A 26,504-nucleotide genomic window follows, 5' to 3' on the forward strand; every position below is an offset into this window, starting at 1 on the left:
GTGATCCCTCCCCCTACATCGACCGGTGATATCACAAAGAGCATTCATAAACTGTTGCATATGCAAGCAGTGAGTCGGTTACTATTTTACTACCCAGTTCTTGGACTTTTACTGTGAGTGAGTTTCACTACCTGAGTCTCACTCATGCTAAAGTCAAAGTAAATGAACTGAGAGTGCTAATCAGCAATATTTGTCTTCCACGATAAGGCGCTGCTGCACAGCTAGGGTGAGAGCCTTTAAGCAATTAATGTGTGAACACACGTCAGCGTAAGTGTGCGGGCTGCACTTGTGAGACTACAGTCTTGTGCAGCCTGTTATATGTTCACAGGTAGCTTTTTACAGAAGGAACCCTTCAGAGATTGGTACTGACCTGGGGTAGGCCATATAATGTAAGTGGTCATTCGCAATGGCTGTCTGAAGTGCCTATTGAAGGTCTATGGTGCTTACACTGTATTAAAATTAATAGGAGAAATCTGCGCTAAAGTGCAGTTTTGCCCCATGTAGGCCTACAGGGTCCCGCAAGGTACAAATCTAAGGGTAAACCTACACCCAGAGTGTAGGTTGATATTTTCTAACATCATATTTAAACTCCTTAGAACACTTTAAGATTTGTCATATTTCTTTGGCTCTTCTCATAATCAGATTCCAGGGATATGTTCCTCCTACTTGACCAAGTTAATTACTCTTCTCCCCAGTACAAGGATTAAAGTCTCCCCATACATCAGAGCCATTAACAGTGCTTAACCCAATTCCTGGGACAGGAAAGGGCGGGGAGGAAATATGAATTTGCTAATTAGCTTATCACACAGTACCTGCGCCCATAGAAAGAAATTAACCGTACCTTTGGATCTAACATAGGAGGAGATCACCTTTAAAGTTTTCGTGAAAAGGGATCAGGCAGCTGTTTCAGCTAGGGGTGGAGCTTATGTACACACAGAAGCTCTTTCCACAGACAACCTGAAGTCACCATATAGAATTGCCCCAAAATACTGTGCAGGAGGGTTGGGACGGAGGTGGAGTGAACATGTGGCATCCTAGGATTGTCCAGGGTGCCTGGCCTCTAGGAATTTCCACCCACACTTAAAATCCCTTGCCCAAGGGAGAGACAGATGAGAAGACACTGGACCTTGGAGCGATCGCAGCAAAAAAATGTCGAGCTGGAAGGTGAAACCACCTGATGCTGTGCAAGGATGGACTTTGGGATTGTGACTCCAAGTGACTGCAGGACTAGAATTGGTCTCTCCAGGGCCATTGATGCTGCTCCCCTTCAGCCATTTGAGGAACAGTGGGGGGTATAGACCTACTGCGGGACCGGATATAGTTCTCCTGGAGACTGGCCCTTGATTCCGCTGCTGAGACACAGATGAGCTACAAGACAGCTATGAGACCGCGGATCCTGGAGTGGAGTATATGGGAAGGAGGATGTTCTGCTTGCTGGCTGTGGAGGGACTAAGGAAGATCCACCACAAGCATGAGAGAGCATCTGGTGGGCTTTTAGAGGACAGGTCTGGCGGAGGGAGGACTGATATCTAGCTCCTCAATAAAAGTACCCTTTTAGAGGCCAGGAGGCCTGAGGATTAGGCTCCTTGTAGTTAGGGCTGGCAACCAGGAGCAAAATGTGCCCAAGATCATGTATATCGGCCCTAAGGGGCGCAAGATACAGTCTCATCCTGTGAGTGGACCAAGCAGAGACAAACAGTGTAGTTCTATCAATATATTCCCCCTGGGGGCAAGTCCCCAAGTGCTGTTGCATCCTTATTTTATTTTATTTGGTTTTGGGCAAGGACATGCTACGGTCCTCCTCCCAGAGCATCCCTGCGTACCCGGCGACACTATTCCCTGAGGATCGACGCAAGTAAAGATGTTCCGGGGACAACCTCCCTCTGGGACAAGGAAGGCCAAGGAGAGAAGAAGAGCTTGTGGCGGGGGGCTCACTTTCCCCAGTGCCTGGAGTGGCTTGTGTACCACACTCTAAAACTCCCCCTGCGGTCCAGAGAAGCACTGATTTCGCCTCCTGCCAGGTGGTGCACAAAGTGAATGCTGGCTCTGGGGCTGCAGATGCTGTATGTTACAAGGTCACCCATAAAGTATAAAATTGAAAAAGGTAATTTAATATTTGTGCCCCTGACCAATGGAGTGCCCGATCAGCCCCAGGCGATTTTCACCTTTGCCTTGTGGTGCCCCAGGAAGGGTCAGAGGCACCAGAAACCTATGTAAAGAGTGCCATATAAGGTGCAGCAGCCACCCTGTCCCCCAGAAATGTTTTAAAAAATCTCACCATAAGTCTCCCAGGGGTTACATTAATGTGCCTGAAAGCGGTTTGTCTTGAGTTTAAGAACTTCTGTAGCCTGTAGTTTATTCTGTTGAGGATCTATAGGAGTGTAAAACGTTCTGATAATAAACCTGACAATGATATGAAAACATTGCTATTAAGTATTTTTTGGATGCTTTTGTTTTTCTTCCTACAGAATGTGACCTTCACTACTGTGCAAAGAAAATATTTTAATGAAACCAAGGGATTAGAATCAATTGAACAATTGTGTACACCTGAATTCAGCACTGTCATAATGGAGGTTCAGTCTAAGTATGTTAAATAAGGAAACATTTATGTCATTGCCTTCCTTGTATGCTATTATACATTTAAATAGTTCCTGTGTGATCAGCAAAAAGAAACCTTATTAAATTGTGATGTGTAATATCTTCTCGATTTCCCGTGATTCATACTGATACAAGAATTTGCAATAATGCCGAATTATATTCTTTTGCCTTCCTTTCAACTAAGTTACCCTCTTTGTACTTTGAGGGATCTGAGACTGTTCATCACTTACAAAAACATAAGAGAAGATAAGCGTAGTCAACAGTGTGAATTCACGGATCTATGTCGTTACAACGCGTTATTTTACAACGCAGACCGTTACAACGCAATTTTTACAAAGCAGGTACCATTACAATGCATGCCATTACAACGCATGTCATTACATAGCAGATACTATTACAACGCATGCCATTACATCGTAAGTATAGGTAAGTATATCTTTTTTTTTTAAATGTAATAAAGTTAATTTATTTAAATTAATAAATATAATTTACATTTTTTTTAACTCAGTAATTAATATAATTTAATTTAATTATAGTAATTTAATTAAAATTAAAATTGTAATTAATTTAATTTATTTAAAATAATATAATTAATGAAATTTAATAAATTTATAAATAGTAAATAATATAATTTAATTTATTACAATAAATATAATTTAAATGAAATTAAAAAAAAACTTAATATAATTTAATTTAATATAAATAAAGAAATGTAATTAATTTAAAAATTGTAAATAATATTATTTAATTGTAATAAATTAAATAAATAAAAAAAGTAATTAATTTAATTTAAGTAATGTAATTCAATTAATTGTATTATTGTAATTAATTTAATTAAATTTAATTAAATTATTTAATTAATTTATTTTATTTAAAGACGTAATACCCCTGTACCCCAAAAACCAAACCAAGCCCTAAAACCTAAAAATACCCCTGTACACCAAAAACCAAACCCAGCTCTAAAACCTAAAAATACCCCTGTATCCCAAAAACCAAACCCAGCCCTAAAACCTAAAAATACCCCTGTACCCCAAAAACCAAACCCAGCCCTAAAACCTAAAAATACCCCTGTACCCCAAAAACCAAACCCAGCCCTAAAACCTAAAAATAACCCTGTACCCCAAAAACCAAACCAAGCCCTAAAACCTAAAAATACCCCTGTACCCCAAAAAACAAACCCAGCCCTAAAACCTAAAAATACCCCTGTACCCCAAAAACCAAACCCAGCCCTAAAACCTAAAAATACCCCTGTACCCCAAAAACCAAACCCAGCCCTAAAACCTAAAAATACCCCAAAAATCACTTAAATTAATAAATATAAATAATTAAAAAAAATACATAAATTAATATTTTAATTTATTTTAAATATTAATTAAATTAATAAAATAATGTAAAATAAAATAAAATAAAAATTATATACTTACCTATACTTACGATGTAATGGCATGCGTTGTAATAGTATCTGCTATGTAACGACATGCGTTGTAATGGCATGCATTGTAATGGTATTTGCGTTGTAAAAGTTGCGATGCAATGGTAGTGCGTTGTAAAAGTTGCGTTGTAACGGTGCAATACCTGAATTCACACCTAGGGGCTCGACCATTAACCTATCTACATATCCGTGCTTGGTAATATTGCAGCTGAAAGCACTTTGCTAGATAGAATGGTACTGCTCCTGTCCCAGTACTCCCAATGGGCACAAATGTGTCTTCTACCACATTATGTTCTCGTAAAATATCCCCATGTGACATTTTTTTAAGATGGGTTCCCTATCAGAATTACCACTTAAAACAATCCAAGCTTGTCTGACAGGTGCTTAGAACACATTTTTGTTATCTGTATGAATTCCTTCATTTTTAGAATTCAAAGTCCCCTTAATATTTAAGACTCCCAAAATGCTCTTTTTCTGCCTGTTCTCTGAGGAATTATGTATTTTAGGTTTGGCAATTTGTGGTGAACCTATTAGTCTCATTTTACGCTATCTTCTTCGATATTCATGCACATTTTAATATTTCTTCCTATGTTTGGGATCCCCAAACACATTTGTGGGGTGGCCATGCCATGTGTGAGCTTGGCTCGGGAAATGCTGTCTGCTACCCCTGTGTTGATGCTGGATGCAGTGGGGCAGGGTCCATAGTCTGCCGTTTCCAACTTTGGATAATTCATGGATTTGCATTCTGGAATTATTCCCTTTGTTGAGGTGGAATCTTTGAGTACAGAGAACAGCGGTCAATCTTAGACGGAGATGTGAACTTCCTTCAGTTTGGTTGCACATAACTGGAAATGAACCAAACTCTAGCCAATAAGGGGGAAGTCTCTAAACCCCACTCCTGCTAGAGGCCACCAGGGCCCTAATTGTAAGTTTTACGGAATAGAATGGGGTATTTAACACATATGCTAAATTCCATTATCACAGGATGAGGTATTTACCACATGTGGTAAATACACCCTAATCTAAGTTTTCAACAGAAAAAAGTGGCATAACATGCGAAATAGGACTTTTGAATTACACATGTTTTTGTTTTTTTGGGCCTTTTCCCCTCATTTCATTATGGAAGGTTTAACCTGCTGGAATTCTTCAGTGGAAAACTGCATGGTTGTGATAAATATCACACAACTCGTAATGCCAATGCCCCTGCAGACACGTGTTAGCTTAGATTTCCACCAAATGCTGAATGTTCAGAATGTATGCCCCTTTTTGTTAACTGAGATTATACTCCGGTATCACCAGCTTCCTGGATAACCCCAATTCCTTTGCAGCTTCTTTTTAAATTGCTGTCTGTAACGACTGGAACTAGGTGCCACATGCCATAGGTCAATCCTGACCACACTCAGTAGATTTCCCATCGCTCTAAGGCAAGTACAGGTATATTAATTTACTATTCAGAGTGGGGAAATGGACATGTGGTGTTCTGCAAATCTCTGCTGAACTTATCCGAAGAAGGTGTGCTTTTGGAATTGCACAGTAATACAATATTCCTGACAGAGAAACATTGGTTTCCCTTCACTCTTAACACCAATAGATTATGCACAAGAAATCTGAAGCAGTGTTTTATAATGCTTCATTTGTTGCCAATCTAAAACATATGCAAAATTATTACAGCAGATATTAAAAGAAGCATGGTGATGGTGCGCGGTTACCAGTTTAGGATATTATCTAAAACACCATACTCTCCTGGACTCACAAACATTCACACAATAAGCTGTCAAAACTGCGCTGAGGTTCAGGATACTTTATCTGACTTGATTTATGATTTACCTGTTCACTCTTTCTTACCAAACTTAAACTCGTTAGTACCTAATTTCCTCTGATTGATGAATCAAGTGGTTAGAATAATAGGCATAAATTTACATTTACTCTGTCTTGAAATGACCACAGACTCGGGAGAGTTTTTTAAAACTTTATCTATGCAATATTTTGTGAGTCAAGTACCAATGCATTTTGGTTAATACCTTTTCAAGTAGAAAAATAATAATCAAAGAATAAATCTTTAGAGACTTAGCAACATTTCTAGACAATGGTACCTGGGAAGGGTGAGAATGTGAAACAGTACAAAGACATACCACACAGGGTTATATTTACCTAGAATGGTTCGTGGACCAACCCCTTGCCAAGGGCTGGAAAGAAAGGGCTCCCGACTAGACGGGTGCCAACAGGTCAGGACAGGTGCAGGACAGGACCAGTAACCTCTTCTAAGTGCAAGGCCAGTGTTACACCCCTCTCTGGTGCTACTCTCATTCCCCTTCTAGATGGACACAGTCTTCTCCTTCAGCAATATCCCGAATCTTCTTTCAGAGTGCTCAACCTGACCTCTGAGCTCCGCAACATCCACAATCTCCTTCAGCATACGTTGGGTCAGTGACAGGTGTGTGACAAGTCGGACAATCCAACTGACTAAGCCTACCTTAGTTATACCATTTTTCAGGGTATGTACCACCCCCAATGTGTCAATATTCGTTTATTCCCTTCGTTTGATTGGTCAGTGGGATGGGGAGAGGTCATCACACCATAATAATATGAAGTAATTATTTTTAGTTTAATGATTTTATGTTCCCACCCACAATGTTACTTTCCCAAGCTTTTATTTCACCCAGCAACATTCATATTATTTTAATACAATGTAATTTTATTTGTGCACTGATTGGCCAGTGGGATGGGGAGAGGTCATTACACCACACTAATATGAAGTCATTCTCTTTAGTTTAATTATTCTATGTTCCCACCCACATTTTTACTTTCCCAAGCTTTTATTCCACCCAGCAACATTGATATTATTTTCATACAATGTAATTTTATTTGTACACTTGTTCCCTTCTCTGGGTCAGGAGGTAAAGTTCTCAGGCGCATCACTAGTAAGATGGGACTTGGCACTCTGTCGAGGTCTTGCAATGTTCCCAGCACATGCCCATTCGGATTTTCAAGATGGCGATACAAGTCATCCTTCAGGTCCAAATACGAGCTAATAGCAAAATTTAAGAATGACATATTAGAATACGAAACTAAATGAATGCACTGTATACCCCTTATTTCTACTCTATTCCCATTACTTTATTTTAACTATTGCATTAGCAGATTAGCAAATCACTCAAGGTTTAGTTCTAGCAGAGGCATATGTATTAGCATGTGAGATTCAAAGCGGCCATTTTAGTCACTACTGCGCAGCTGCAAAGAATTCCCAACAAAAGCAAAGGACGTCGTTTTTGGCAGCCATATTAATACACTTGAGTTACTTGTTAGTAAAGCACATTTAAAAGCTTCCCCTAGATACAGAAATGTTGTGTGGTGCAACTGTTAGTACTCACAAACATGTTGGTTAATTTGTTACATGTTATTTCGAGAGGATTGAGTCCAAGCAAGTTTCTTTGCGTATGAAACCTTGCTCCATCAATCCCCTCTTTGATGGCATTTTATGCCATCACTAATTACTGAACCAGATGCCAACTTTAGCAGTTTCCTAATTCAATTTCTTTTATTACTTTAGAATATCCCCTTTCTTTTGGAAACCTTTCATTCTTTTGTAAATGTCTTCATGTTGAATATCATCATATTTTCTCTTATTTCCTTTCTCATTCACTGCATACCATATTAATTTCCTGCAGCATTTGCACCAAAATCATTATCATTAGGACTAATAGGGCTATTCCTATTATTGGCATCAGTATTGAACCTACAATGCTTTTTCCAAAATTAGAAAACCAACTACCTACTGAAGAAAAAACATCAGTTAGTCTCTTTCATGCACTATCAACCTCCAGTGGTTTCAATTCTTCTTCCAAATTCATGATATTTTTGACATATCTCCCAATTTCGATACTGTTGTCAGGTATGTAGGTGCAACAATGTTGCGCCTTCAACATTTTACAGACTCCGCCCTCTTTTGCCAATTACATAGCAAGAGCAAGTCGATTTAGCAAAACCATAGATCTTACCGCAATTAATTCAGTATTGATCAATAAGAACCCTCCAGCAGTGTCAGTCGATAAGCGATCAACCACCGCAGATAATTTACAAATTCTTTGCGTATTCAAAATTACTTCCACTGAAGGTATCAATGCACTAAATATATCTCCTACAATTTCTGAAAAACTAGCTCTTTTCTTTCGTGTTAGTCCATTATTTTCTTCATTCCTTCCAGTGATTCTTTTAACATGATCTACCTTTGGGAATACTATTCCGAAATAGCAACTCCCATACCAATGATCACTCAGCTTAAAATAAGCTTTGTTTCCACAAATATAATAGACTCCAGGAAATAAAGGATAAGTTCCCCCTTTTAGTCCCCCAACCCCCGATTATCAGGAAATTGTGTTCACGTTCAATGGAACTTATGAAAACATTGTCATACTCTGTTTTTAACCTACGGAGACAGATTTTCCCCTTCTTTTCCAGATCCAGGGACATAGCAGCATGAGTCTTGCCAGTTTCAATAAAATCTTCCCTTTCAACCCATGTAGGTGTCTGAGGTTTCGGTACAGTAGCTCTTCTTTGGAAATCCTACCTCCTTTTCTCTACTAAATTCAAAAATATATTTTCTTCTTCATGTAACCTACATGTTAGATTATCCTTATGTGCTTCAGCTAGATCTATTGTTTTCATTGTTAGAAAATATTCACCCATAAACTGTGAATCTCTACTGCTAAGGACAGGGTTCATGTTTCTACGCAAAGGAATTTCAGGAAAAATCACTGCTATATTAGAATAATATTGTAACTTTGCAGTTCTGTAAAATAAACTAGCTAATATACTACATGAAATGCCATAGGTCAATGGTAAATGATGATATGTCACTTCTTCTGCTACTGATGTTGGTGATTTCATACATACATAGCAATCACTAACTTCCATAGTTTCTACATAATGTACTAACAGGTTAGGAAAAACATTTAAATCTGTCTCATATCTCTTTAGACTGTGGGGTAAATCTGTCTCATCTGGTGCTTCTAATTCTACTCGGTCTTGCTTAATGTTAGCTACCTTTCCATGTGTACTAGTGTTATTCTGTTTATTTGCAGTCATTAAATAAATAAGGTATGGGTATTGTAAGTCCCAAACATGCTATGAGCACTATGAATATACTACATATGCGTATTCTACAACATGTCTTTATACAATTTTGGTTTGGGCTTGCAGCAGCTCTATCATCAGCCATTTTTGACTAAGGAGATTTATTGCCCTCTTTGTGACTTTTAGACCAAATACAAACGCAATTTAAATTTTTCAAGTTGGTCTCACTTCTTTGTCAATTCAATCAGCACTCAACTCTTCATCACCGTATCCACGTATTCCCAGATTCTCAAAGTCCTCAGGAATCACATATGTCCATTCGGAACCCTTGAATTTATTATTCAGTCTTTTCAAACATAGACTTCTCCTTTTTGGTTTTTCTAATGATGGTCCAGATTGACTGGTTACTTCATCTACTTGTTCTGGGTCTTCACTTATTGTCTTAAGGCGATATTTCGACTCTTGATAATACTAGACCACATATCACCCTTTCTGAGTCTTTTAGCTGGCACTGTGTTCTCAATTCCTTCAATTGCTCTTTTATTTTAATTGATTTGTGGCACAATTCAATTAATTTCATCTTCTGAATTCCTCACTATCTGTCCTTGTCCAGGGCTTATTACCTTTGCCGTTTCTGCCTGGATGTGTTCTTCTACTCTATTCTGACCCTGTTTAGGTTGTTGTTTGCTATGACTTTGTTCTCCTTCTTCCTGAACTTGTTTTTCTTTACCTATCTGGTCCTGCTCAGGTCTTATTATTTCTTGATTGTCTTCTGCCTGGGCGATTTCTCTAGTGCCTAACTGTCCCTTCTCAGACTCAGGAGTGCTGTTTCTATTTTTTTCTGTCTGAGTGTATTGCGCTTTCCTTATCTGGTCATTCTCAGATTTGTTATTGGTTTTATTTTCTGCAATCTGAGTGCATTCTTCTATTCCTGTCGCATCCTCACTATCACTCTGTCAGTCTAAATAAGTTTGGCTTCTTGTTCTCACTGTTATTTCAGGTATGTCTACTATTGGGATCTAATCATCCTAACTGGGGCTACGTTTTTCTTCATCCGATACTTCAGGATCAGATTCTTGCGATCCTTCAGCTGTACAACCTTCAGCCTCAGCTTCGTCAGGTTCAGTTACTCTTTTGGTATGCCTTGCATGAATCCAATTAGGCAAACCTGCACACGGTTATATGTCTAAACAACTACTTCCTTAATCACGACTTCCTGAACCACGAAAGCTTTTCAACGAGCTATCCTAAACCACTACTTTTTTTCCAACGACTTTCTTAATCACGAAAAGAATCACTTTGTGACTGGCCAATAGATGGCAGTATTGTAATAACAAAACTTCCACAAAATAGTTTTTAATTGCTCATTACCCATTTATTTGTTAATTTATTCTTTTTTTGTATATAGTAATTTTTTTTATACCTCACAAACTCCAAATTATTCTCAGCTGCAGTCCTTCATATGGGATTTGTGACACCTCTCCTTACTTCATCCTTGTTAACAACGTGTTAAAGCTGCTGCTGATTAAACCACGGAGCCAGGGGTCACGGCTTCTGCCCTTCTTTCTGAAATCTTCAAAGGTGACAACCCAAAATTCTTAAATACGGATTTACTCATGCAGAGCTTTATAATCACATCTGCCTGATGGTTTTAGTGCAAGTTTTTGCGAGGTTTAAAAGTGAAGACTGGAGCCCGTTTTAAGTAAACATTTCTGTCCTTTCACAGCGGATTTCTTGCACTTCAGTTAGCAATCAAGGTTACTTGTCTTTGTTGTCTTTTCTGTCATGATCTTTAAAACACTGAGATTACTTCCTTTTTACTTAAAGTCGGGCGTGGATAGCTTCGGGCAGAGATGAGTGACGTAACACTCCAACACTGCCCAATGAAAGTATAGTTGAGGGGTAGGGATGCAGAGAGAAGTGACGGACTTCACATACTTCCCGGAAGTATGATTCTTCATTGTAAAGGACTTCATTGAAAAGTTGTGGTTCAGGACTTCGTGGAATGTGAATCTTCGTTGTTAAGACTTTGTTGTTAAGGTAAGCCGTTGTTTGAACTTCGTTGTTTAGGATGTTTCCCCCTGCACACTTTACAGCTGTTGTGGTAACCAATATAACTTAATGTGGTTTTCCCCACCTTGGTGCTAGGCACGATTCTCTGGTGTGATCTTTTATCACTACCCAATCACCAGGATTCAGATCATGCGCTTGAGTCGACTGCCTGGCCACAGCGTCTTCCCCAACCTGGTGAGAAATAGAATGCACTTGATCAGCCAACTCTTTGCAATACTCCAATACCAAATCATCAGATTCATTTAACAGCTTGTGTCCTGGTACACATGCTTGCCTCACTGCCCTTCCCATGAGTATCTCATGGGGACTCAAGCCTGTATTTTTGTCTGGAATGCTTCTGAGCCCCATCAGGACAAGAGGTAAAGCATCAGACCACTCCAGTGAGGTGGATGCACACACCTTTGCCAGTCTTGATTTGATTGGGCCATTCAGTTGTTCTACCACTCCAAAAGCCTCTGGGTGGTAAGCACAGTGCAGCTTTTGCTCAATTTTCAAGGCTTCACAAATTAATCGAATTATTTCATTATTAAAATGAGACCCTTGGTCTGACTCAATAGTTACTGGCAAAACTGAACCTAGGAATGAGCTCTCGCAACAGTAGTTTAGCCACAGTTAAACTGTCATTTCTTCTAGTCCGGTAGGCCTCCAACCACTTGGAAAATAAACAAACAATGACAAGGACATTTTTTTATCCTTGACAAGCAGGTAACTGAATGAAATCAATCTGGAGTCTTATAAATGGACCCTCTGCTATCCCAATCTTTCCAGGACAAACCACAGTTTTTGCTGCCTGGGTTCATTTGTTGACAAATTAAGCCTCTCTGGCAAAGACTCTGCGATATTCCTGAACCTTACATTAACCCAATCTTGTTGAAAAAGTCTAATCATTGCATCTCTGCCTATGTGTGTGTCTCCGTGATACATTCTAGCCATTGGTGCTAGCATACAGTCAGGTAACACAGGTCTCCCATCTAAATAAATTATTACACCATCTTCAGTTCTTCTCTGACAACCTATTTTCTCCCATTCCTCCTTCTCTTTTGTTTCTGCTTCATTTTGCAAGTCTCTCATCCTCTCATGTTCTTATGCCCCCAGTAGCATAAATTGGCAGCTGATTCCACATTGCATCAATTTTCTTGTTTACTGCTATTTTGTATTTAGCACAATGTTGGGCAACTTGGTCAGCATAACGATTACCAGCTGTCACTTTATCATTTCCTAATTGGTGAGCTGCACATTTGACCATGGCCCCTTGTTTTGGTAATTGCATTGCTTCAATTAATTCTTTTACAAAATGTCAATTTTTGATAGAGGTTTCTAAAGAAGTCCTGAAACCCCTTTGCATCCAGAGCTGGCCAAAGTCGTGCACAACCCTGTAACCATACTGACTGTCAGTGTATATGGTCACTCTCCAATTTCTCCCAATTTTGCAAGCTTTAAATAAAGCTACCAATTCGGCTATTTGTGCAGACTTGACTCCTGGTAAATATGATGCTTCGACGCTTCCAGCCAATGTACACACAGCGTAAGCAGCACTCAACCTCCTTCCTCATGACGCATGCACGAGCCATCTACAAACATCTAATGGTCTGGATTCTTTAGAGATTTTTCTTGTATATCTGGGCGTGGTTTGGTACTTAGTTCAGTAACATCAAGGCATTCATGTTCGACTTCATTTTTTACTTCTTCGAAAGGTGAATTAGGCAAAAAATTGCTGGGTTTAAAACAGTACATCTGACTATTGTCACAATTTCTGCACTAGTATAACTCGCTCATACTTAGTCAGCCGACTAGGAATAAGATATAGTGTGCGAGTACGCGTCAGCAATATCACGACTGTATGTGGGACATACACTGTCACAGTGTGTCCCATTACAATGGATTCACTTTGTTCCAGACTAATGCAAGGTGTAGCTACATATTTTAGGCACCCTGGTAATGCAGATGCCACTGGGTCCAAAGTGGCAGAGAAATATGCCACAGGACGTTGCATTAGGCCATGTGTCTGTGTTAGTACTGGGAGAGCACAATTGTCTCTTGCATCACAAAATAATGCAAACTCTTTGGAATAATCTGGCATAACTAACGCTGGGGCTTCGCATAGACAGTTGCGTAATTTCACACAGGCTATCATGCTTTCATCATCCCATTCGACTGGATCTCTTGCTCTTTTCTTTGTCAATTGTATCAATGGTTTTGCTAGCACTGCAAATCCCACAATCCACTGCCTGCAATACCCTACAACTGCGAGAAACATCCTGATTTCTTTCTGAGTCTGAGGTAATTTCATATTTCTGATCATTTTGATTCTTTCTGAAGTCACTCTTCGGACCCCTCTTTCTATTTGGTGTCCCAAATATTTGACCGAAGAGGTACAGAATTGTAATTTCTCAAGTGACACTTTATGTCCACCTTCAGCCATGTGATTCAATAGTACAATGGAATCAATGACACAATCATTTTGAGTTTTAGACGCGACCAATAAGTCGTCTATGTATTGCACCAAGACGGACTGTCTGGGCAATACCAGAGATTCAAGAATTTTTTTTAGAATCTGGTTAAAAATCGGTGGGCTTTCGGTGTACCCTTGAGGAACACTATTCTAAATGTAAACATGCTCATCAAATTTGAACAAAAACGAAACACTGACTATCTGGATGCAATGGAATGGAGAAAAAAGCATGGCAAAAATCAATTGCAGTGAAATATCCTGCACTCCACGGTATCCGATAAAGAATCACTGCCGGATTTGGTACTACTGGACAACATGGTACAACAATTTTATTAATTTTGCGTGAATCTTGGACAACCCTATATTTTCTGTTTAGTTTCTTTATGCAAATAATAGGTGAATTACAGGGACTACTCATTATTTCTTTTAATATGCCTTGTTCGTTCAAACCTTCAATTTCTGCTGCAACACCTACTTTTATTTCTGGGCTCATCTTGTATTGTCGAGTATTGTCCTGAATTAAGGAAGATGGCAAATGACTAGTGTCCTCAGACCGAGAAGGTCTAGTATGAGGTGATTGATATGGCGTGGAATAAACGTCATGCGTATAATGACCATGTACATCCTCTTCATCATCCTCCTGATATTTAATATTTAATTGAGAAGGGTGACGAGCAATCCCAAAAGGACCGTCATCCTCTTCACCTTCATCTGAATCCTCTTCCACATATGTCTCCAAAATGTGCGATGGTAAGAGTGGAGAAATGTGAGAATAATCTTGCCTTTGATACGTTTTCATTTGAAAATGCGTATATTGTATCTTTGTCGGAGGTGAACTGCGCAACAGATGAGCAGATGTCACTGCGGAAGCCACTGTTACAGGGATTTCCGTCGACGGTACTGTCAATGACAAAGATTTTGCCGTCGACGGGGTCGTCAATGGTGTCTTCGTCGACGAACCTTTCGTCGACGGGTCCGTCAATAGTGTCTTCGTCGACGAGTCCCTCGTCGTCGGGACCGCTGATGATGCCTTCGTCGACGAGTCCCTCGTCGTCGGGACCGTCGATGGTGTCCTCGTCGACTAGCCCTTCGCCGACGAGGCCGTCGATGATGTCTTCGTCGACGAGTCCTTTGTCGACGAGGCCGTCGATGGTGACTTCGACGACGAGTCCTTTGTCGACGAGGTCTTCGTCGACGACAAAGCCGCAAGTGTCTTCGTCGACGATGATGTCGGCTTCGCGACAGAATTGTCGTCGACAGACCAGAAGATTTAGTCGACGGATGGCAACTTGTTTTTAGTCAGCAATGGTTGAACAGACATCAAAGGTGAGGTAATTGCCGAAGTGGTAACCGTAGAAGTAGAAGAAGAGGCAGAAGTCAATGTAGTAGTAGGTACAGACACCAGAGAAACAGTCTTAGCCTGGGCTGTACTCACAGTTGTTATACGTGAAGAAACCGATGCACTCTTTGTGGGTTCTGAAGTTCTCTGAGAGGTTTTAAGTTTCTTCTTTCTCTGTCAGCTGCGTTCACTTCACCTACAACAAGCCGAAACCCACCAACCACCTCCATCCAACTCTGCAAAGAAACTGGAACAAAATCACCATCGACCAGATCTCCTCATCGCTCCTTCTAAACACCCCAGCCCACTCTTCTAACCCAGACCAAGCCGCCGCCAACTTCACCCTATGGTTATCCAACACCGTCGACATCCTAGCACCACTGAAAAAACGTCAAAGCAAACCTGGCAGCAAGAAGGCCTCATGGTTCAACGATGATCTTAAGAAGTCAAAGAAACTATGCCGCTCCCTTGAAAAGGCCTGGAAAAAAGACCCAACCACTAGCACCAAGGACGCCTTCAAAACGCCACCCGCACACACCACCAACTAATCCGAAAGGCCAAGAAAACAGCATTCAAGGATCGACTAGACAACAACGCCCACAACAGCAAGGAACTTTTCAACATCGTCAAGGAATTTACCAACCCCTCGGCCAACTCCAACGACATCACCCCCTCTCAAGCCCTCTGCGACTCCCTGGCTTTATTCTTCCACAACAAAATTGCAGACATCCACAACAGCTTCGACAACCAACCCGAAGACCAACCCACCCAACCATATGCTGAACATTCTCTCCCCTTGAACACACTTAACGACTGGAACCCAATCTCCACTGATGACACCATCCGCCTGATGAACTCCATCCACTCAGGATCCCCCACAGACCCATGTCCTCACCACATCTTCAACAAAGCAGACTCCGTCATAGCACCGCACCTCCGAGACGACATCAACTGCTCCTTCAACTCCGCCACCTTCCCGGAAAACTGGAAACACGCTGAACTCACCGCCCTTCTGAAAAAACCCACAGCAGACCCCACCGAACTCAAAAATTACCGCCCCATATCGCTCCTTCCTTTCCCGGCCAAAGTCATCGAGAAAGCTGTCAACAATCAGCTCGCCGCTTTCCTCAAAGCCAACAAATCCCTCGACTCCTCACAATCTGGCTTCCGAGCAAAACACAGCACTGAGACCGCCCTCATCGCAGCAACAGACGACATTCGAACTCTACTGGACAATGGAGACACAGTCGCCCTCATCCTCCTCGACCTCTCTGCAGCCTTCGACACAGTCTGCCACAGCACCCTTTTACAACGCCTCAGAAACATCGGAATACAAGGAAAAGCACTTGAATGGATCACCTCGTTTCTCACCGGAAGAACCCAGAGAGTCCGCCTTCCACCATTCAAGTCCGAGGCCACTGAAGTCATCTGTGGCGTACCACAAGGATCCTCACTCAGTCCCACCCTCTTCAACGTATACATGAGCCCCCTTGCGGCCATCGCTCGCCAACACAATCTCAACATCATCTCCTACGCGGATGACACTCAACTGATCCTTTCTCTCACCAATGACCCCAGCACCGCCAAAACTAACCTACACGAAGGAATGAAAGAAGTTGCCGAATGGATGAAACACAGCCGTCTGAAACTGAACTCAGATAAAACAGAAGTCCTCATCTTAGGTACATCCCCCTCTGCATGGGACGACTCTTGGTGGCCGGAAGCCCTTGGAAAAGCACCCATCCCGACAGACCACGCACGGAACCTAGGCGTTATCCTGGACTCTTCACTTTCAATGAACAGACAAGTCAGCGCTGTATCCTCATCCTGCTTCAACATTCTTCGCATGCTCAAAAAAACATTTCGCTGGATCCCCACCGAAACCAGAAAAACAGTCACCCATGCTCTGGTCACGAGCCGACTGGACTACGGAAACACCCTCTACGCAGGTACTACCGCTAAACTCCAGAAGAAACTCCAACGAATCCAAAACGCCTCAGCCAGGATCATATTAGACATCCCGCGTAACAAACACATCTCTGGTCACCTGAAAGACCTCCACTGGCTACCCGTCAATAAGAGGATCACTTTCCGACTGCTAACCCATGCACACAAATCACTCTACGGCATCGGACCAGAATGCCTCAACTCACGACTGTCCTTCTACACCCCCTCCCGCCAACTACGTTCTTCCAGCCAAGCCCTCGCCACTGTACCTCGCATCAACAAGACCACCATGGGAGGCAGATCCTTCTCATACCTGGCAGCTAAAACATGGAACTCGCTCCCCACTTACCTTCGCCTTCCCCAGAACCACCTAGCATTCAGAAAGCAACTTAAAACGTGGATATTTGACAAGTAATCCTCCTCCCCTCCCTAAGCGCCTTGAGACCCTCTGGGTATGTAGTGCGCTATATAAATTCTTTGACTTGACTTGACTTGACTTGACTAAGGAGAAGAACTTTCCTTGGATCTGGCTCTCTTGCTGGAGGTTGAGGCCTTGTCCTCATCATCAGTGGAAGAAGACTTCAACCGCAAAAGAACCCTATCCTCCCTATCCGTGATAGTTTTCTGAGGGAAGGTACGGAAAATCCTACAGTCCTTCACAACATGTGAAGGGTGTAGACAATAAATGCAGTCAGAGTGCTGGTCATCCACATGGACCCTCTTTTTGTAGCAGGTTCCACAAGCTTTGAAAAGAGCCTTCTTTTCAGACATTTTGCGGAAAAAAGATCAAAAACTGAGTAGGCACTCAGGGAGACTCCCTTACACACGAAGTGCGGTGAAAATCTGAGGAGAACTGCCTGAGCTGGGAAGGTTCTAGAGGGTGAGGACAGCTGATTGGCTGAGGCTACTATTTCAGGTCTTTTTACATAATGATGTAAATAGGCTGCTAAGTTTTGAGGCCTAGTTAGGCCTTTGGGCTTTTCCAGCCTACTACAAGAAATTTTCTAGGCTCTGCTTTTGTATATATTTATACAGTGGGACTCCCGCTTCGACGACGGGGAATGATTCAGGCATGTGAATCTATGAAAGATACCAATACTGGATAACCGTAGTTACAGGTAAGTAACTCGTTTTCTTCCCTCAACCTGACTGATCTACCGGTAAGGATGCGCCAAGTACTCATTCCTCTCCCCCCCCCCTCTCAGGCACAGTCATAAAGTCTCCTCGTCAAAAAATGTGTTCTGTAAAAGAAACTGTGGTTTTACAGAATTTTTCTTACCACTTCCCTCCCGTTATCCGGTGTCCACACTGTACTTGGCTTGACTATCAAAATCTGGCATAGGGGCAGGTGGCAATTGACTCTGTATTACCTGTTGCCTCATTGACACCTCATTCTGCGTCTTTGGATTTAAATTTTGAGTTTGGACATTATTATTCTGTATAAGTTTACACTCGTTTTTCCAATGGCCCAATTTTCCGCACCTGTGACAGGGAAACTTTTTCTTTGCCTCTTCTTTACTCATTCACCCTCTAGGTTTGACCCAGTACCTTCACCTTGTCCTTCTCCTTTTCCTTGATTATTTGCCTGATTACTTAGCTGTAGTTCTTGTTGTTGTGCTAATTTTACTTGGGCCCACATTACTTTCTCTTCTAATTTCTTTCGTCTATTGCCATCCCCACAGTATTTTGCATACTTGAGAAGTTCATCAATAGGCTTTGCCTGCCAACACAACTTATGCTCTTTAATCATTTGGGATATATCTGACCTTAACCCAGACACAAACCGATATGCAAAATGTATCATGTCTTTATTTTTTAAAACATTTTATTGCCATTATAATACACCTTGAGTAGAGTAGTTCACAGACATGACCGTATTTAGAGAGTAATTTATTATTATAACACACAGTAATTCCATACATAATAAAAAGACATATAGGCACAGGTGTGCCTACCCCACCTTCATACAGTTGCCAAACCTCTTTGCCCCACATTGGGTTTTTCTCATGGCAAGTCCGTTGTCTGAATATCAGTCACTCATGCCTGAATCTGAGTCCTCGGGTGGAGGGGTACATATGTTTCCCCAAAAATTATTCAATTTCCCCCATATTCGTGTCCGTTTTCGGGGGCATCCTTAATAAAAACTGCCTTTTCTGCCACCATGGCACTATCAAGATCGCGACACCACTGCTGGTGGGAGAGTGTTGTTTGGGCTCCCCAGTGTCTTGCAATTTTCCTTTTGGCTAGAGTAATGCTGAATGTAGCCCATTCCTGTGCTGCGTGGTTTAGATCTGTGGGCTCCCACACATTAAGTAAGCACTTCTACGGTTCAAGGGGGACCTCAAACCCACACATCTGGGTGATCGGTGTCCTAACCGCCCTCCAGTATTGTGTAATGTGGGGACAGTCCCATATTGTGTGATACAAAGAACCAGCTCACATCCCCTCAGGCAAAGTGGCGTGTCTGCCCTCCCCATTTTATGCAGTATTGACCGTGTGTAATACGTTCTGTGTAGTATTTTAAGTTGCACACGTTTTAATCTGGAAGGGGTCGCCACCCCCCGCTGGGACGCCAGTACCTTCTGCCACTACTGTTCGTCCAGCTCCCCCACCTCTGCCTGCCATCTCTCCTTAAGAGTCTGTGTGGGATCCTTCTGATTATTGATCAGCTTTTGATATGTTAATGATATTGCCTTCTTGGATAGTGTGTCTGTTAGCAAACGGTCCTCGAGTGGAGAGGACTCAGGCAGATCGGATCCTGGGGGTATGGCCTTCATAAGGGTGTGTCTAATTTGAGTATAGGGAAATTGTTCCCTTCCTGACATCTGATACGTGGCCTTGTTGTGAACCATTTTAGGACACTATTGTAAATTTCCTGATTCATGCCCTTATATAAGTATAAATCACTATGTCCTTATATAGGCATAAGAATCATAACCATATTTAGTCCAAATACGGCAGGCTACTTCCACTAGTTCCGAAAACTCGGCTTCAGCAGCTGGGGATTATCCCTTCCTCTAGAACTGACTTGTCCAAGAACTCATGGAGTTTTCAAAGAACGGACAGTCTTTAATGATGTTATTATGTCCACCTTTACGTCAAACTCAGCAACTTCAAGGTATAAAAATGCCCACACTTGCATTAGCAAACACACAGTGGTTTGGAGCAGGTCGACTGTCTACTTGCCCGACGCGCCCTGCTACTGCAAGTGCCGAAGGAAGCCGACCCTCCAGCAGACGCACTGAGATAGACGCTGTCTTTTCTCCTGCCGAGAAATCCAGCTCCAGTGTTTCCAAGCTACCCTTGCGGGTTGTTGGGAAATCGAGTCCTGAGCCTGACCTTCTTCGTTCCAAACTAAGGTACGGAGCTGATTAGACCCTAAGAGAAATCTTGGATAGATTCTTGGCAAAAAGAATACTACATTTATGCTACACCTCACTTACTTCTTCCCTCATACCGAGCTTAGGTTAGGTACATCGGGGTAGGCGTATTTTAGAAGCACCAGTTGAGTACTTTTAGCATCTGTTATTTATGTACGTATTTATCTATGGTTTAGGCACCATACAATGCTCTTACAGTATTATTTTATTCTACTCTTTATACTATATGCATTATATTTTGCAAACAGTTTTACGATTGTAGCAGTTCATTTCTTATGCTTGAGAAAGAAGTCTGTTCAATAAAACCTTTTTATTGAAAACACCTGTCTATCTATTTCTCTGCACCTCTGGTGAAACGAAGCATGCACGATTGACTGAGTGAAATATCTATCTATTGTTTCCACGACTCTGATGATCAGTTTTATCTTGGGGGAAACAAAGTTGTCCTGTTTATGCGGTTGTCAGAACTAATCCCTTTTCGTGAATTCGAGAAAGTTTCTAGTGACTTCTGAGCTAGCTGGCACTCACAATTAAGTCTAATATATTCGATAGAGACCTAGTACACCTCAGTCCTACGTCACATCTATAGGATATGTTATTCCAATGTGCAGAGCCTATTGGGAATATAGGAACTACACTACAGCCTGTAGCTGTGCGAATGGAACCACCTTGCCCTTTTCCCATAGGTCCCAACTTTAGAAATGCCTATAAGGTCCCAGCTTGTAAAACCTTTGCTCATGCGTAGCTTGCCGAACCTTGTGGAGTCCCACAATGGTGTGTGTTGAGTTATCACCCCCTCCAAAGTAAGTGCGTGTTTCTCTTTTGCTTGTCGTACAAGGCACCCAGGGGACCATTCACACCTAAAATGAGCCTGTCCATGCACAGAGCTGGTTCGTCCTGTGGGGCGTGTGCCCACTGATTAATCGCTATGAGCTGGGATGCCCAATAGTATAGCTGTACATGGGCTGGGCGATACCGCCGTCATACCAGCTACCAGTTAGTTTACTTATAGCTATTCAGTGAGGTTTTCCCTCCCACAAGAGATGGCTCATCTCTATCTCAATGGCTTTAAAATATGAGTTGGGAACAGGCGTGGGCGTATTTTCTAATCATATGGGAACCTAGGGAGAGCCATAATTTTGAACAATGCAGCTCTCCCCAGCAATGTCAGTGGGAGTGACTGCCAGCCGTTTACATCATTCTTTAGTCTCCACAGCGGTGGGAGCAGATTGCGCTCCATAAACTGCTCATGATGGGGCATGATATTTATACATAGGTATTTGAAACCGGTCTGTATTATCTGTATCTCAGCTCCCCGGGCAGGAGTTGATGGTGTAGCCGGAGACCCTACCGTAGGATTCACAAATGTCGAGTAAGCAATTGAGGGGCCGTTTGGGGTGTGTCAACTATAGTAAGATGTTGTTGGCATAAAGGGAGATACGGTCCTCATTCCCTGAATCACTGGGTCTCTTCGTATCCATGCCGCGAGCCGCTCCAATGCCAGGGTGAACAGCAGCGGGGAGTGGGGTCAGCCTTGTCTAGTTCCTCGCCCCAACGGAAAGTCCTCTGACAAGCGCCCATTTACCGCCACCTGCGCCAGTGGCTGTGCATAAACAGCTGTACCCAGGCGCAAAATTTGGGTCCAAAGCCAAAGTGTTGCAGCACCGCAAACAGGAAGGGCCACTCTACCCGGTCAACGGCCATACTGGCATCTATTGAGAGAATCACTGCCTCCTCTTGGATATAAGGCCCTCGAGCCAGAACACCATGTAGCCGTTGCAGGTTGATTGCGGTGTTTCTGCCTGCCAGGCATAAAGCCGGATTGTTCTAGGTCTATGAGTGCCGCGAGATGGGGCTGGAGCCTGGTCGCTAGCGCCTTAGCTAGTATTTTCACCTCCGCGTTAAGGAGTGAAATTGGTCGATAGGAGTTGCACTCCTGGGGAGGTTTGCCGGGCTTAAGAATTGCAATACGTGTCGCCACCCTTTGATCACTTTAACCTCATAACGGCTATGGAACGTCCAGCTCCAGTGCTGGACGTTCCATTGCAGCTATGAGGTTCGAACGTTCAATGGCCGACGGCAGCACTCCTGAGGTAGTGGTGCCGTCGGCCACCGAACGTTCGAAGCACTTAAGAGGTTAATAGCTGCAGCGCCGTGGCTTCCACCCATACATGATCCCTGTAGGCTTGTTTAGCGAGATTAAGAGCGCGGACAGTGTCATCATTGGGATCTGTGGCCTGCGCGCCCTCTGCCTGGTCCACCGCCTGCTCTAGTGCCAATACCGGTTGAGTCATGTCACGTTTGTGGGCAGGGATCACAGAGATAGCCTGGCCGCACATGACAGTGTTGTACCCCTCCCAGAGTATGACTGGGGAGGTAACTGGGTGCATGTTCTCCTGAAAGTATTGGTTTGTGGTCTTATGCATGGCCTTACGTATAGTTGGCACATTGAGGAACTTGGGGTGAATGGGGAAAATGCGTCTCCGACCCATGAGGTGTGATGTATATGATAGTAGTATCGGGGAGTGGTCCGAGAAGTCTCTAGGAAGGTGCACAATGTCTCGTAGGGATTCCAAACCCATAGGTGTCGTGAGGAATAGATCTATCGGGGAAAGACTAATATGCACGCCTGAGTGGTGCGTATACTGATGTTCTGTTGGGTTTTGCATGCACCAAACATCCACCAAACCCATTGCATCAGTGAAGTCTCGCAGGGTCGACGTGCACACTTCACGCCCCCTCGGTAGGCGTCTGTACCAGAGTACTGCTGTGGAGGTCACTGGGTGCATGTTCTCCTGAAAGTATTGGTTTGTGGTCTTATGCATGGCCTTACGTATGGTTGGCACCTTGAGGTACCGGGGTGAATGGGGAAAATGCGTCTCCAACCCATTAGTTGTGATGCATATGATAGTAGTATCTGGGAGTGGTCCGAGATGCTCCTAGGGAGGTGCTTGAGGCCTCGTCGTGATTCCAAACCCATCTGTGTCATGAGAAATAGATCTATCCGGGAAAGACTAATATGCCCGCTTGAGTGGTGCGTATACTGATGTTCTGTTGGGTTTTGCATGCACCAAACATCCACCAAACCCATTGCATCAGTGAGGTCTCTCAGGGTTGATGTGCACGCTTTACGCCCCCTCGGTGGGCGTCTGTCCCTTGCATCATCCATTGTGGCATTGAAATTGCCTCCTATGACAAGTTCTCCGGGGGGCAGATCTAGCAGGAATTTACCCAGGCTGGGAAAGCGAGTGTGTGAAGTGCCAGAGGTATGTACACTGATACAAAATTATACACCTTCCCCTCTCACCGACAGGAGGCTGCCACAAAGCTCCCCTGGTCGTCTGTCCATGACCCAGTCACTATCACAGGGCAGCTCTTTCTGATTAGGATCCCGACCCCTCGAGAACCAGATATCCCGACCCCTCGAGAACCAGATGTAAACTCAAAATGAGTCACCATCTTAAACCCTCATCTGTCTAGAGCTTTAACAGCTGTACCCACCAGGTGGGTTTCTTGTAGAAGGCAGCCCTCCGGGCTATGTTACTTGAGATTTTGCAATACTAGACCCAGTGTTATCTTATTTTGAGCCCATACACATTCCAGGATGCACCACCGAACCCAACAGCTGCCCCACCGCTGCTGGAGCAAAGTCACCGAAGAGCAGCTGACCACCACCCTCGCCCAGAACCATCCCACCGACCCAGACGCCGCTGCCCACAACCTCAAACAGTGGATCAACGACTGCGCCAACACAATCGCCCCGCTCAAAAAACACTCCAACAGTCGCACCATTAAGAAAGCCACCTGGTTCACCAAAGAGCTCCAGACCTCCAAACGAGCTTGCCGGAAACTGGAGAAGAAATGGCTCTACGAACAAACACCGGACAGCCACACTGCAGACAAGAACGCCACCCACAGACATCACCACCTCATCAGCCAAGAGATCTCCCTTCGAAACCCGCCTGGAGAACAACGCACACGACAGCAAGGTGCTCTTCAGCATCGTGAAGGAACTCTCCAACCCCAGCGCCAACACCAACGACATCACTCCCTAATACAAGAACTGTGCAACTCGCTGGCCACCTTCTTCCACCGCAAGTTCATTGACATCCACGACCGCTTCAACACCTCGACCACCCCGACAACGTCAGTCCCCACCCGCCCGACGAACACCACCCGCATCAACTGCCTGACCTCCTGGACCAACATCAATGACGAGACACGCAAGGTCATGAACTCCATCCACTCAGGATCACCATCAGACCCCTGTCCCGATCACGTATTCAACAAAGCAGACGCAGCCATCGCACCCCAACTACGGAAGGTCATCAACATCTCCTTTGAGACAGCCACATCCCCGGAAAGCTGGAAGCACTCCGAAATCAACGCCCCCTTCTCAAGAAGCCCAAGGTGGACCCCCAGGACCTCAAGAATTATGGCCCATCTCCCTGCTCCCATTCCCGGCGAAGGTCATTGAGAAAATCGTCAACATGCAACTGACCCGCCACCTTAAGGACAACAAAATCTTTGAACCGTCCCAGACCGGATTCAGAAGAAACCACAGCACAGAGACAGCCCTCATCTCCGCCACAGACGACATCAGTCGCCAATTAGACACGGTCTGCCACTGCACACTAAAGACATGCCTCCAAGAAGCCGGAATCCAAGAGAAGGCCCTAGACTGGACCACATCCTTCCTCCACGGCAGGACCCAGAGCGTCCGCCTCCCACCTTTCCGATCCGAAGCCACTGACATCATATGCAGCGTACCCCAGGGATCATCCCTCAGCCCGACGCTGTTCAACGTCTACATGGCCCCCTTCGCACAAGTGGCCCGCCAGCACGACCTCAAAATCATCTGCTACGCCGAGGACACCCAGCTAATCCTCTCCCTCACCAAGGACCTGCACACCGCCAAAACCAACCTCCACGAGGGAAGGAAGGCCGTCGCTGAATGGATGAGGAGCAGCCGACTGAAAAAGAACTCCGACAAGACGGAGGTCCTCATCCTCGGATGGCCCCCTCAGCCTGGGACAACTCCTGGTGGCCGACCACGCTGGGAACAGCACCAACACCCACTGACCACGCACGCAACCTCGGAATGATCCTCGACTCCTCCCTCTCCATGTCAAAGCAGGTCAACGCCGTCTCCTCATCCTGCTACAACATCCTCCGCATGCTCCGCAGGATCTACAAATGGATCCCTGCCGAAACGAGAAGAACGGTAACACAGGCCATTGTCAGCAGCTGGCTGGACTCTGGCAACGCACTCTACACAAGAATCCCGGCCAAACACCTGCAACAACTACAACGCATCCAAAACACCTCTGCCCGACTGATCCTCAGCGTCCCTCATCGCAGCCACATCACCCCCCACCGGAGAGACAACTGGCTCTCCGGTGGGGGGTCAAGAGGATCACCTTCAAGCTCCTCACCCACGCACACAAGGTACTCCATAACTCCGGACCTGGAACACCCTCCCTACCCACCTCCGGCAGACACAAGACCTGTTCACCTTCAGAAGACTCCTCATGACGTGGTTCTTCGAACTGTAGCAGACCCCCCCCCGCCCCTCCCTCAGCGCCTTGAGACCCTCACAGGTATGTAGTGCGCTTTACAAATTGCTTGATTGATTGATTGATCAGATGTCATAGTCTAGGGAATTGTGTGGTCACTGCATGACAGTGGGTTTCAACCAGTGGAATACTAAGCGTGTGGAGCAAAGGCTGTGTAACTAACTCTATCTGTTGTACTTGAGCTCATGCGTGTATAGAAAAAGAAAAAATCATGAACAAAAAATAACCCCTCTCCACCAGCCCCTTCCCTGCTCCCATGCCAGACGGATTGTCAACTACCCGCAACCCCAACAGTGCGGAGTGCTTCTTTCCCATTAAACAGTACTTGCGTGTGAGGGGAGGAAGTCCGGGAGGCGCCTCAGTCGTTTCCCCTACTTGAAGACAAACATTAAACTACACATTTGGCTTGTCAGAGTAGTTGCAGAGTCATGTTGTGTTGCTTCAGGTTGGCGTTCTGGACGGCCTGTTTGTCCGGGTCATCCGACTCTCTCTGAGTAAACATTCCCCATCGTGGTGTCAGCTGCGCACATGCCTTCGTGTCGGGACCAGACTCAACAGTGTGATGCTGCCAAAGTTTCACATTCCGGCCTCTGTCTGTGAGGAAGCCTCTTCCTCGCGTCTGTGGTCCTGAGAG

The 26,504-nt window shown here is 44.0% G+C and overlaps 1 protein-coding gene across 1 annotated transcript in view; it reads left to right on the forward strand.

The window, feature by feature from the left end:
* MSH4 (mutS homolog 4) overlaps positions 1-26,504 on the forward strand; it is a 1,592,310-nt gene that overhangs the window by 260,882 nt on the left and 1,304,924 nt on the right. Inside the window, exon 6 of the mRNA XM_086925563.1 lies at positions 2,469-2,584. Coding sequence (XP_086781689.1) covers positions 2,469-2,584 — 116 coding nt within the window. The remainder of the gene's footprint in view (positions 1-2,468; positions 2,585-26,504) is intronic.

This window comes from Lissotriton vulgaris, chromosome 1_1 (genome assembly GCF_964263255.1).
Source record: "Lissotriton vulgaris chromosome 1_1, aLisVul1.2, whole genome shotgun sequence".
Taxonomy (NCBI): Eukaryota; Metazoa; Chordata; class Amphibia; order Caudata; family Salamandridae; genus Lissotriton; species Lissotriton vulgaris.